At 38.9% G+C, this 14,446-nt stretch overlaps 1 protein-coding gene across 1 annotated transcript in view; it reads left to right on the top strand.

Annotated features, from left to right (window-relative positions):
- The window catches only part of GRM1 (glutamate metabotropic receptor 1), a 398,454-nt gene that overhangs the window by 334,067 nt on the left and 49,941 nt on the right, over window positions 1-14,446 (top strand). The window contains exon 5 of the mRNA XM_077776070.1: window positions 1,351-1,519. Within this exon, the coding sequence (XP_077632196.1) occupies window positions 1,351-1,519 (169 nt within the window). The remainder of the gene's footprint in view (window positions 1-1,350; window positions 1,520-14,446) is intronic.

Here is a 14,446-nt window from a genome sequence, read left to right as displayed (position 1 = left end):
GTTATAGTTTACTTGGAGTAAAGAGCAACATGGGGAGGAAAATGAAGAAGGCCATAGAATTTCCAAAGACTGAGAGAGAAACAGCTATGCAAGTACAAAAAGATGTTCTCCAGTTTTCTTATGGTAATGGAAATAACCAGAGTATTTTCGGGCATTCGTAGTAATACAAATATGAATGATACAGTGATATTGCCTTACATATGCATTTTCCCAACTATAAAATAGTTTTTTAAATGCCTTGTTAATAAATCTTCACAAGAACTCTGTGAACCTTTAAGCATTTAGTGACATCCCTAAGTAGTATAATCTACGGTTAAAATGTTAGAAAAGAGAGTCTAGCTTATGCATTCTATTGCCAAGTCTCGTGCTCTTTTCATCACATTGGAGAATGTTCTCCATTGCCCATGCTGGAAAATGATGAAGTCTGGCCCCCAAAGCACACTCTGGCTGCAGTGAGGGTTTCTAAATGTAGATGTTTCCATAGTGTAGCATTGCAGCATTTGAAATTACTGAAGTAACTGACACCGATTATTTGGATTTCAGAAATGTTTGTCCTAATCAGGGAGGAGACCAGTTTAAATGTCAGTACTCAAGATGCTAAATCCCCAACATCTTTTTAATTAAAGCTGTGTTTCTCAGATTTCTTGCTTTATTAGCACCTAAAATAGGTTCCAGACTTGGTAAAACTCCGTTCCTTTAATCCAGCATAATGAAAATGGCAACTCAATGTGAAAAAGAACATTAGAATGATAATGATCAAGTTAAGAAATTAATATTCTCCAGGCTCCTGGGTGGCTCTGTCAGTTGAGTGTCTGATGCTTGTTCTCTGCTCAGGTCATGATCTCATGGTTTGTGAGATGGAACACCCACATCAGGCTCTGCAGCAGGAAGCCTGCTTGGGATTCTCTCTCCTCCTCTCTCTTTCTGCATCTCTCTGACTTACATGCACACACTCTCTCTCTCAAAATAAATAACTAAACATTAAATAAAGAAATCAATGTTTTCAAGAATCATGACTCATTCAAAGAATAACTTAGTGAATAATTATTTGAAGGAGATGGTAATCAATTCAGCACACATAGGCTTATTTTTGGGCAGAATAAGCAGAGAGAGAAGTGCAAAGTAATATATTCTTTAGCAAATATGGGCAATACACAGACACTAAAGCAGGAAACACACATTTTGGAAAATCGGAAGAAACATTAGAAACAAATGAAAATATTGACAGACGTTAGGCTGTGAGATAATTCCAGCTTTTATCTCCCTTCTCGCTATGACATGTTTACCAGATTTCTTTGTTTTCTACATTATGTCTGTATGTCCAAGACGCACATGTTGGTTTCTCTGTAGGTATGATATCATGAATCTGCAGTATACCGAAGCTAATCGCTATGACTACGTACATGTCGGAACCTGGCACGAAGGCGTGTTGAACATTGATGATTACAAAATCCAAATGAACAAGAGTGGGATGGTACGGTCTGTGTGCAGTGAGCCTTGCTTAAAGGGTCAAATTAAGGTAAGCTGACCACAAATGCATTCTTAGACAGAATGAGTCCTCCTGCAAGGACCTACATAAAGAAAAACAGACATTTTTCTTAGACAAGACTGTCCAGAAGGGATGTGACAGGCTTACTGTTTTTGTTCTTGTGTTTGGCTAAAATTGGAAAAACAAAGGATGATTAGAAAATGAAATAGACAAACCACCTGAATATTGACGAATTGTCCTTATTTGAATCGCAATGATGAGCCGGACTCTTCGATTAAATCTAGAAAGTGAAGGGACAAACACTCGAATTAAAAATTGAAACAGAAGTAAATGTGGAAACCAAAACCAATGATACCGCTTAGTCATAGTTCTGGCTATTGTTCAAGAGAGCAGAAGCTGAACAATACTAAATACGCACATAATTAACATAAAAGAAGCTGAAATGAGCTAACAGAAGCTGCTTATCATCTCCCTTTTTCACCACCATGTTCTTTGATTTTCCTGAAACTGGCATTTTCTAGCCAAGAGAGTCCTCGCTTCCTAGTTATTCTTAGAAGCTTTTTTATCAGCCTGGGGCAAGTGAGGAACCACGATATTGCTGTATGCATAACAGTAGAGTAAATAAACATTAAATATCGAACATTTGGCTGGACATGCGAGAGAGGATTCTTGGTGAGGAAGGCATGGGAACAGCACTCCTCTGTGTCTCATGCTATTTAAAACCACACTGGATGATGCACTAGGAAATGGAGTGTAGGGGAGTGATCGCCAATTGGCAAGAGTATGGATTAAATGACCTGGTAGGTCTTTCCCCTCTCTAATTTTCTGTGATTCATCTCTGGGAGCAGACAGGCTGTCACATAAATGTCACACAGCACAGCTGGGCTGGAGGAGATACTGTGTGAGGCGCTGGCCCTCTGGCCATGCCTCCATGCCACCTGCCATTCTCATTCTCGGGAGCTGCGGAACCACCCCTGTAGGAAGAAGCCCTGAGTAGTACACTGAGGATCTTAGGGCAAGAGGGTAGCCATGTTAGTCATGTGTGGAAGTGCTCGTGCAGAAACTGGAAAAGCCTCATGTCTACTGGTCAGTGACACCAGAGGATTTGGAAGCTGTAACATCCTTTTTGTTTGTTTATTTATTTTGAGAGAGAGAGAGAGAGAGAGCGCCAGCATGGAGAAGGGACAGTAAGAGAGGGAGAGAGAGAATCCCAAGCATGCTCCACATTGTCACTGTCAGAGCAGAGCCTGACATGGGACTCAAATTCACAAACTGCAAGATCATGACCTGAGCCAAAACCAGAGTTGGATGCTTAACCAACTGAGCCACCCAGGCACCCCAAGCTGTGACATCTTTTGAAGAGTTGTCCTGATGGACTCAAACTCTCAGGAATCTCAGCCACTTCGAGGAAGAAACAAACTTCTGAGAGAATTAACCCGAGCTGGTTTGTTTGATTGATTTTGTTTTATTTCTTTTTTATCAGAGTATAGTTGACACACAACATTGCGTTAGTTTTATTCACCCTAGTTTTAAGTATCTTGTTGCTTCTATGCAGATGTGATATTAAAATAAAATTTTTAATGTTTATTTATTTTTGAGAGAGAGAGAGAGCAAGTAGGGGAGGGGCAGAGTGAGAGAGAGGGAGACACAGAATCTGAAGTAGGCTCCAGGCTCCAAGCTGTCAGCACAGAGCATGACACGGGGCTCAAACCTAGGAACTGTGAGACCATGACCTGAGCTGAAGTCGGATGCTCAACCGACTGAGCCACCCAGATGCCCCCAGATGTGATATTAAAAGTACTTAATATTTCCATGCCAACTAACCTATCAGGATAGACTCCTTCCTGGTGCTGTGACAGGTACTGGAGGTGTCCTGCCCAAGCCCAAGTTTAGTCCTTGAATGGGGGAAGATTTGGGCAGGAAGTCCTGTAAGGCAGGAGTAGCATGGCCCATTCAGGGGGCTCAAAGATACCGTGAGTTTGCCCTCTGTGCAGAAGTATTTCTGCAGCATAAGCGTGGCTGCAGCCAGTCCATTGTGTACAGGCTGTATGTCAGCAAGGCTGCTCCCCAGGAATCCCATTTCTGATTCTTGTCCCAATAGAATTCTTCCACATGAGTCTGTCTGATGGTTTAAACTCCAGAGGCACAAAGCTTCCTAATTGTTGCCATGAGATGCCAAACCACTGGATTCTAATTTTGTCATCCTTTCTGGATGGCAGAGAAAATGGGACATCTGAGACTGAGGTCATACTGTGGGGACAATGTGAGTCAAGAGGTATCACATGCGTAATTCAGGCCTTTCCAGCTTAGGTGAGAGCCTTGTCTATGCTGCAGATAAGCATTATAAAACAGTTTATGGAACTACAAAGTTGGTTTTTTTCAGAGTATAAGAAAAACAAACAAACAAACAAAACCTGTCAAGAGAAAACAAATCATTGCAAAGATTCTCTGAACTCCAGCCACCTTCCATAATTCCGTGCTGTTACTGTGGTTGCTGGTAGGCCATGAATGGGGGCTCACATACCCTGTGGATTCCCATTCGTACCTTTCAGAAGAAAGGCCTTTCCTCCCAAAATTCACAGGAAAGGCTGTCATACATCTCTATGCCTAGATACTGAAGTATTTCTGGCTTCACGTTTGCATTACGCCCATGCAGTGTTTGTTATTGAAGGAGATCCCAGAAATCATTGCGGAGCCATTACAGAGCACTTGCTATAAATGCAAATCTCTTGGGGTCTAATTTTAGAAATATTGTGTACCCTGCAGGAAGAAAATATGCCTGTTCTCAATGGCACCTGGAGTGGAGGTGGGGGGGTGGTGGAATGTTTGTTTGTTAACCATAACCACCATGGGAGGTATGGAAACAAATGAAATCTGAATCCCATTTACCAAATGATAGCACTTATATTCTCACACCACCAATTTACCACCTACCAGGCCCAGTATGCAAAGAGCCAGATCCCTCAGTAGTGACCATAAAAACAGGAGAGAGGCAGCATACAAGGCAATTATAGGACTTGCACTTGTACTAACTCGGAAGCATAATGTTTAGAAAGGGATAATTCGTTGTAAATATCAAATGCCATTTAAAATGCTAAAATAAATTATTTGACTTTTTAAATGACAACCCATAAAGCTTTCTTATGGTAATTCCCCTTGAGGTAGTTAAAAGCAGTTTTTTTATGTTATTTATTTTTAGAAATCTACATATAATATCTTATAAATATAATATCTTATGGAAGCAGAAGTTTATTTTAACCATTCCACAAACACAGTTAAGTAAAATCAAACTTTTTATTGCTGTGTGTTATAATAGGATTCGATTGGGAAAAAAAAGAACCCTTGCCAGATGGTTTGGTAGAGGGAATTTAATATAAGAAATTGGTTATAAAAGTAAGAGAGAATGCCAAGGCACCTGAGACAAGCAACAGCAAGAATGATCCTCACCCTGGGCCAGAGGGACACAGAAAGGACACACAGCTGCTTCTGAGATGCCCTCCTGAAGTGGGGAGGGGAGGACACCTTGTCTTCCTTTCTTTCCCTTGCTTTTGGTCCCTGTGTTTGGCCAACATCATCCAGAAGACATTGGCAAGAAAGCCTGGACAGCGTAGTTCACAGGTTTCCTTGAAACCTTAAAACTAAGTACGGCTTAAGTGGTAGGGCATTACTGGGAACTGGAATCTCAGAGATGCAAGAGTGAAGGGAAAAGGGAAAGGAGACATGGGAGCATGGAAACCACTCCCATCCCTGCCCCCACCGTCATCACTGAAGTAGTGCTTTACTAAGCAGGATGCCACTGCACTGAGTGTAACTGGTCATTCAGCCTCAGAGAGATCTCTGGATGGGCCACTTGGCATATCTACTAGAGCAAGGAGGGAAGAAGAATGTGTGCACCTATGCCGTGCCATTTTCTGTTTCCTGTGCACAAAGTTTACTCACAGGAAGAAATATAATCTGATCCCTTTAGACAGCTACTGGGGAAGCCAGAATCTAATTCCGGTTCCATGGTCCTTTTGCAGATTTAGAAGCAGTTGGGTCCCGTGTAGTCCGTTCTGGGCTTCTGCTGTGGTGAGTGTAATGGAGACAGTTCTGAAATCCAGTGATGGAGTCATGGGAGAGACAGATAGTTGGACATGACAGGAAATGAGACAACAGTGATAGAGACTGAAGTATGGGTTGCAGAAGTGTCCAGGACATTCTAAGAGCCAGTGGCCAAGGGCCTAAGAGACAGGCTAGGGGAAGAGGATCTAAGGCAGTACACAAAGTGTGGACAGTGAATCTGCAAGCAAACACCAAGGGCCTGCACATGTGGCGATCTCCTGTATCAGGCCTGCAGCCATTTTCTTTGGTTGGTGACAGGCAAGAAAGAGCCAAGAAGGGGTGGGAAGGAGAAGGGGGCAGTGAAAGGAAGGAGAAGGGAGGCAATAGAGTCAGGGACAAATGTTTTTCAAGCATATTCTTGTGTAAGTACCATAATAGATACAGTCACCATTTTAATTATTCCTAAAAATAACACTTTTGAAACAGATATTTAGCCCCCATTGTACAGATGAGGAATCTGAGGCCCAGGGAGGCTGAGTCATTTTCCCCAAGCTCTCTCAAGCTAGTAAGTGCCAAAGCTGGGATCAGAGCCAGCCCAGAGAGCTCTGATCACCTCACCGCCTCGTGTGGTTCAATTACCTGTCATTAGATGAACTGGTGTATTTCCTACTAATGCAAGTTTCAATTGCTAAGCCTTATTTTCTCAGGAGTTCACTCTAAAATTATAAATAGAGATGCACTTTAACAGGGAACAGAATCTAGAATTGAGGAAACAATATTAGTGCAGAAGGTTGGGGGAGTTTAATAGAGGCAGGGAAACTAACAGAGACGTTGAGGGAAAAGATCCTGCAGATTGCTTTCACTGGCTCCTATTCTTTCCTTTCCTCTCTGTCTTCAATTTTTCTCCCCTTAAGTTTGTCTTTGGGTTCTTTGCTTTAAGGGGATGATTTGGGGGTTGGGGGATTGGGCATGGAGAATAGAGAATGCTAATTCTTCCTGTTCTCACCTGGCCAATCAAAATAATATTCTGAAGTTACAAGAATGTAAAGAATAGATCACAAATATTTCCTGGTTTACACATGCCATATTGTCATACAGTAAAATACACCTTATGTACGTATAGAAAAGCCCCAGTACATGTAGCTTAAAAACTACAGATTTTCGAATTAGGCTAACTAATTTCCTTTCAAGAAAAGTCTGATCCTTTCCTAACCTGGCATTTTCTATTGAAAAGATAAAAGTTTAGGTTCAACAGGCTGGACCTCAGAAGATTTCTTAAGTTATAACTGCAAGAGCCCCTTGTTCCTCTTCAGCTTCCTGTTACCCTGAGTTTCCCATTCCAGGCAGATCAGCAAAGAAGCCAAACCACCAATTTGTTGAGTATCAAACTAAATGGGACATTTTCATTTTCATGGTGATCCAAGATGTCTTCAAAGATGAAAGGAAGCTAGACAGTCTATTAAAAAACCACTTATATTGACCTTTAATTGGAACTATGTGTCCTTATATTTAATAATACCATAAGCATGATTAGGTAATGCTACTCGAGGAGTTTGACTCTGGGTTCTTTCTGTTGGTAAGCATAGTTACTTGACAGAGGCTGCCAATGTAAAAAACTTATTATTTCTCATAATACCCTTCTTTTGAAAATATAATTGCTAATATTAATTTTCACACTGACACTATCACCTTTCAACAGAGGCCAGTGATTAAAAACCATCCACTTTATTGTAGATTTGATACTTTAAGACTCTGCAGAGATTAGGGATGAGAACCTCATATTCCAGAATGTTTGCTATCTTTAGCAACCTAAGATCATTCCTTTAATGTGTGCTGTGAACTCAGCCTCTTTAGCATTATTTTCCTCTTCCTCTGTACATTTTCCAGCTCTTGAAAGAACTCTCTCTGTATTTACAGTCGCTTACTTGGCCCAAATCCAGCATTATTCTGCAAGGGATGCTGTCTCTCTGAAAGACAGTTTTGATCAAAATTGTCAAGCAATTAGTACCACCTCCCTTTCATAATGATAAGAAAATAAGTGTGATAAGGATACATTTTATATGATAGAACATATTTGATTTGCCAACTATCCTTCCTGTTACTTTATGCAGAAGTATCTACAGGAAATAGATCTGGCATGGGTCCGTGCTATCCAGTATCAAGGATGAGAAGAAAATGTAGCCACATTATAATGTTTATACTCCAGCTAATAACACACCTGCCAATATCATAGTTAAATACCCTCAGGGAGAGAAAACAACTTTAATGATGTGATAGAATATGAAACATCGCATTACCTGAAATCAGGTAGATGAACTTTGAAAAACATTATCATTCCATTTGTTTTGAAATTATGGAAATGATGCAAAATTTTCATCAAAAATATAAAATAACCAAAGGTACGGTTTAACACCATTTCCCAATAACTTACCACCTGATGAGATACTGGTCATTTGATCTCGATACCTAGAATTGGGAAGTTAGGGAAATGCAGTGCACTCTTCCCCCTTCCACTCTTCTTACCCTCACATTGATTCTGAGTAGCTCACCTGCTGATTTTCTTCTAGGTCACATTTTGGATTACGCTGGACAGGTTATTTTACATTCAGTTTTTCCATTTATAATTGTTCCACATTCAGAGTTCAAAGTGTGTCATGTTGTACTTCTTTATACTTCTAGCTACTTTTGTTTTTATATGCTAGGCTATAGCATTTGGAATAGTTTCATTCTCCTCCAGTGCCTCCTCATAATGGCTTGAATATGTTTTCTTCCCTCCATGGCAGTAGGAAGAATTTTGTCTTGAATTTGGTGGCAAGAGAATCATTTTAGGCTGAAATCTACTCAAGAAAACGTTCTCATGGTGCAAACAATCATTACTCTCTGGTCACTACGTGGCTTGTTTGTATATGCAATGTCTTCACCACCCTGCCCAGCCCAGCCCCACCTGCCTGGAGCTTTCAGAGATTTTTCATAGTTATTTCATGACCGCTAACTGTGAATTATCTTTGAATTCTTCCCATATTTGTAATGAGTATTTTTATTTTTGTTCAACTTTTTCCCTATTTGCTCATAATTTTAGCCCAGTTAATACTTCTTTTTTCTCACTTTCAAACATGAAAGAAAACATTAAATTGACCACTCATATAGCCACCAGACACATTAACTAATTGTAAATCCTTCACTCCATTTTTTCTCATTTTACTCTCTATTTCTTTTCTTCTCCCTCTCTCTCTTTTACTCTTTCCTATATTCTCCCTGTGCCATTTGAAAGTCAGGTGCAAATATCATGAAACTCTATAATACCTCAGCTTATGTTCTGTAAGAATAAGGATAATTCTCATATAGTCATCAGATGAGCAAAGAAAGTTCTCAATAACATCATCAGCCACAACTGTCCCATCCACTTCTGTTCTCTCTCATTGTGAATCAAAGCAAACTACCCATTTAAACTGTTTATAGTTAATATAGCCATTTTGGCAACCAGTGGAATGATGATGTGGTTTGTCCATTATGTGATACTTTTTAAATTCCACTGCAGGATGGAAAGATCTGAATATAAATTGCCACGTGAATATTTTAAAAAATCCTTATCTGAGAAGCCTGTGATTACATAACATTGATGTGATCTCCCTGGGCGACTAAAAACATATTGGCTACAATTTTGAAAAAAAAGAAGACAAAATATTTTTTGCATGTGTGTCTTATGGCACATGTGAAAACATGAAATTACCATAGTCCCTCTGGATAAGGAGGAAACTGTAAGCACTGGGGACAATAAGAAATTCTGTGGAATTATTAATTTATCCATAGCTACTTTGAGTAATACCTCCATTTTCACTTCTCGTATGTTGGCCCGACTCTGTTTACTGAAGTTGTGGGTGATCACCTTAGCTTCAGACCCAGCCTATCTGCCACGTTTGGGGACAAGTCCTGAAAGGTGTTGCTGCTAAATCACATGATATTGGACAATGGCAGTGGCAGAAACAGGGCCCATTGGCTTTTGTAAGTAAACATTTATTGAGGTATACGATACATATAGAAAAATAGAGAAGGAAGTATGAATATGCAGGGTACCAACTCTGTTCCCTCTGCCTAGAATACTCTTCCACTAGATATATTCAGGGCTTATACCCTTTCCTTCTCTCAAGTCTTAACTTAAATGGCAATGTCTTAGTGATGCCTTATCTAATCACCAAATGCCAGATTGAGATTCCTTATTCCATGCACCCCCCCATCTAGGACCACCAGCAGGCTAGTGAGGTGCCTAGGGCTCAGGGTTTAGGGAAGCACTCACTCTCAAGGTTGTGCAAATGCAGGGCGCATCCTTACACAACCCTAAGGGTGGGCATCTCTTTAAATTTGGTTCCTATGTACTACGCTTGCCTCACCTTGGTCCCTGCCCTGCACCCTATTTCTCTTTCTCCCTTTAGTTAGTTTTCTCAAAGCCCTTCTCTAGAATAATAGCTCCTCCTCAGGATGGGGATATTACCTGCTTTGTTCACTGACTGTTTCTAACCTTGACATAGTGCGTGGCACATGATATGCACTTTAAATGCATGTTGTAAGAGAATGAGTAAATAATTGAATATATATGTTCTGCATAAGCATTTCATTCCTCTTTCTATCAGTATACTTAACACATTATATTAGATTTTGAGCTCCTTAACCCCCCAAATTCGGTTTTTCAATAATTTATCCCATGCATAGCACATATCTGGCCCACTGGGCCACTAAACAAAGGTTGATTAATTGAATACATATCTACCAGCATCTGAGATATAATTTTGTTTCTCTGCATAACATGTCGTCACCCTGGCAGCCATTGTTCCACTAAAAAGTGCCTACCTTTTGAAAATAACTGGAGATAACAAGACTGAGATTTGTACAAGATACCAATCCCTTCTGCAACTGCTTTCTCGTCTGCAGAACACACAAAATTAACTCCACTGCATTGAGGGGTTGTGAAGGGTTAGTGTAATTTTGTACAGAGGTCCTAGCAAAAAGCGTGGTTTTATATATGTCCATTCTTGTGATGATTTTAAGATTTTATTTATTTATTTTGAAAGAGAGAGAGAGAGGGAGAGAGTGAACATGGAAGAAAGAGAGAGAGAGAAAGAAAGAAAAAGAGAGAGAGAGAGAGAGAGAGAGAGAGAGAGAATCTCAAGCAGGTTCTGCATTGTTAGCACAGAGCTGATGTGGGGCTCAAACTCACAAACTGTGAGATCATGACTTGAACCAAACTCAAGAGTCAGATGCTTTAACCAACTGAGCCACCTAGGTGCCCCCATTCTTGTGATGATTTTATATTCCCATGCCATTTTTATTATATTTTCCCTATAATAAGTTACAATGTAAGGATTTTAATTGATATTTTATATTCAGTTTTTCTTCCCTTACTCTTCTTTTCCATTCTTTGAATTAATTTCTGTTTCTTCTGTTTATGTCATAGTCTATACTATTTTCCTCTTTTCATCTATCTACATTATTGTTAAATTAATATGGGCCCAGAACCATATTAGTGATGCAGGTGGACTGGGTCTGAGGACCCAGGGGAAGTTCCCACAAGACCAGCCAAAAGGGCCCTTGGCTTCATGCATGATAGAAATCAAACATTAGCCAGAGAAAGTGGAAAAGTTTATTAAATAGCACAAGTGACAGAGAATAGCAGACGGAGTGTTTGGGAGACTCAGAAAGGAAAGGAGAGTGAGTCTCACCATTGTTTGGGGCTCGGGGTTCATATCAGAAAAGGGTTTAGAGTACATGTTTCTTCAGGAATCCATGGTAGGGTCCATTCAAAGGTGAGTATGAGGTGAACAATAGGTATTATTCTATATATTACTGAAGGTAGAAGTATTGATGCCGGTATCAGCCAAGGTTTGTTTAAAGCTAATGTCCTGAAACATGTTTGGAATTTGGCTTTTCCTAGGTGTTATCAGGTATTTGGGGCCTAGGACAAATTTCAGAGAATGATTAACTTTCTTACTTCCCCCTTGAAGTGAGAACATAGCTTCTTTGGCTTATTCAGAGGCAAAATATGGAACATGAGTAAACAGGCCCAGTAGAAAAACAGCAGAGGTAGAGGTTTTCTTTTTCTTTTTTGTAAAATGTTTATTTATTTATTTTGAGAGAGAGAGAGAGAGCACAAGGAAAGGAGGACAGAGAGAGGCATTGAGAGAGTATCTCAAGCAGGCTGTACACCATCAGCACAGAGCCGGATGCTGGGCTCCATCTCAGGAACCGTGAGCTCATGACCTGAGCTGAAACCAAGAGTCAGATGCTTAACCAGATGCTTAACCGAATGAGCCACCCAGGTGCCCCGAGATGGAGCTTTTATGAAATGGAGCCCTTTCAGCTTTAGTACCTCACTAGGACAGGGAATGCAAAGGAAAATAACCATGGCCCATTCCTTTGAGGAATTCAGTGTAGCTGGAGAAAAACATCAGCCATTTGAGTTCACTGGGGGGCAGGGTTAGCTCTTCTCTCTTACAGGTGATTCTTCTCCAGTCCTGATTAGAGTAGACTCAATTTCTTTATTCTGTTTAGTCTTTCAGGCCGTTCTCTATGAGGAAAATTTTCTCTGTTTCCTTTGATTCCCAGTTACCTTTCCTTCATTATATTCTCTTGATGCTATTTATATTCTTACGTTCTTTTTCTAAAGAAAACCTTAATTTAAAAAATCCATTTCAGGTTACTTCAGAAACTGAGTCACCGAATGATCACTTGCTTTCCTACTGCATAAATATTTTAAGACTCCTACAGTGTGTATGGAATTGAATCATGGCTTTGTGTATACCAGCAGGTCACCTAGTCTCACTAACAATAAACAGCACTGTGTACACAGGATTTTAAAAGAATCAAAGCAGGCCCTGGGCTTTAGTAAGCCTTGGTCCTCCAAGGGCAGTTTCAGTAAAATATCAAAACTGTTGTTATGACTCATAGCTATCATAAAAAGTTTTTTCTGTGACAAAAGTGAAAAAATACTTTATTCAGTTATTGAGTACATACCACAGTAGTCCCCTCTTATTTGTGGGTGATATTTTCCAGAACACTTCCTTCCCTATGGATGCCTGAAACCCCAAATAGTACCAAACCCCCAATATATACTGTTTTTTCCTAGACTTATATACCTATGATAAGGTTTAGTTTATAATTAGGCACAATAAAAAATTAATTAACAGTAACTAATAATGACACCACTGTACATGCAAAAGAAATATTAGTAAATGTGACTCATATAAAAAAACAAAATATAAAAATAATCAATAATATGATTTTGATTTGACTATCTGAAGGAGATTTGAATATAGAGACAATAATAGGAATTTAAAAAAACTGTATCTGAATGAAACATATCTACCATATTGATATGAAAAAGTTAGTGGACAAAATCTAACTTGTAGTAATGAAAAAACAACTACATTTTAACTCTTAGAGAATTATAACTAAAGCAGTGTTTGAAAGGTTTAATGCTCCAGAAATACTGCCTGGAGCTTGTGATGTTGTATCTACCCTTGAAAGTAGTGACACAGATGGACTTTGGACTGATGGAGAAAAGGTGACATTCTAAATGGAAGGTAATATTCATTCTTTTATGAAAATATATTTATTTTTTTGCTATTTGGTTCCACATGAGATCCATGGGTTAACACACACACATATAAACATGCACACACACACACACACACACACATTCTTTCTTCTCTCTCTCTCTTTAAACTTTATTCTCTAGGTTATTTCTTGTGCATAGCAAGTCAGACGAAACATAAATTTGATGATATATCTAGTCTACTTGAAATCTTCCTCCAAGACATACAAAACAGAGTTATGTGGACGTTAATGAGGACACAATGAGGGATTGGCACAGAGGCTGTGTCTTCATTTGACAGGCTTATGTAAGAAATTATTAACAGACAAAGTTAAGTGCAGAAACAAGGACCAGGAACTAAGTCAGTGCCAGACTGAAGAGCTTATATTGCAAAGCTATTAGGGTGAGGAGGCACTAAACTTCTTTGAGTGGCCTAATTGTATGTTTTAAAAAGATTCAATTCACCATCCATTCATTGACCACCTACTGTGTGTTTTTGGTACATATCTGCCCCTTGATGACAATGATCTGAAAACAATGAGTCAGCTCTTAAGTCAGCTCTTAAGGAGCCCACTGGCCATTCCGGTGATCTTGGCAGCTGTGTGCATGTTACACTAGAGTAAGAAGAAATTAGAGCATGTTATATAATTAGGAGACAGGGCCCAGAATTCAAGTGTAGAGTGATAAAATCTCAGTCTACAGGGGTGACTGAGAGATGGAAAAGACAAATCAGATATTATAAACATTATATGCCAAAAAGTACACATACCTGGTGGCAAAATAAAGAAGTCATAAGAAATAGCCATTTAAACAGCTTCTTTTTTCATTATTAATAAATAATGATATAATTATCATTTTATATTTAATAAGTACATATAATAACACTATTTTATAATGTATAATTATAATTTTATAATTATATAATTATTAACTATATAATTGATTATATATAATTATATATAATTAATAAAGTGTTAACTTAATCACTTATTCATTTATTTATTAAGTCATTTAAAACCTAATTTTAAAGACTTTCCAAGTGCCAGTTACTCACAGGATCTACTTTCACTAGTCATCCTGCACAAATAAATTTATTTAGTATTATGACCTTTTGAATTTGTCAAATTAGTAGCATTAATTTTATAGTGAGAGAAAAAGACAAAACTGACTAAAAGGATATATAGTATTTTGTGATGGCTTTTACTATACTTTTTATAACAACTAAAATAAGAAAGTAGTCTCATTTATTCAATTTTTTCTCATATCACTTAAAAAATTATTATTTGGAATGTTAATTTTCCACACTTATTGTAAGGTTGGGGGTAGTTTTT

This window comes from Crocuta crocuta, unplaced genomic scaffold, assembly GCF_008692635.1.
Source record: "Crocuta crocuta isolate KB4526 unplaced genomic scaffold, BGI_CrCroc_1.0 scaffold25, whole genome shotgun sequence".
Lineage (NCBI taxonomy): Eukaryota > Metazoa > Chordata > Mammalia > Carnivora > Hyaenidae > Crocuta > Crocuta crocuta.
Note: the sequence above shows the minus strand (reverse complement) of the source record. Positions and strands in the feature narration are given on the sequence as shown.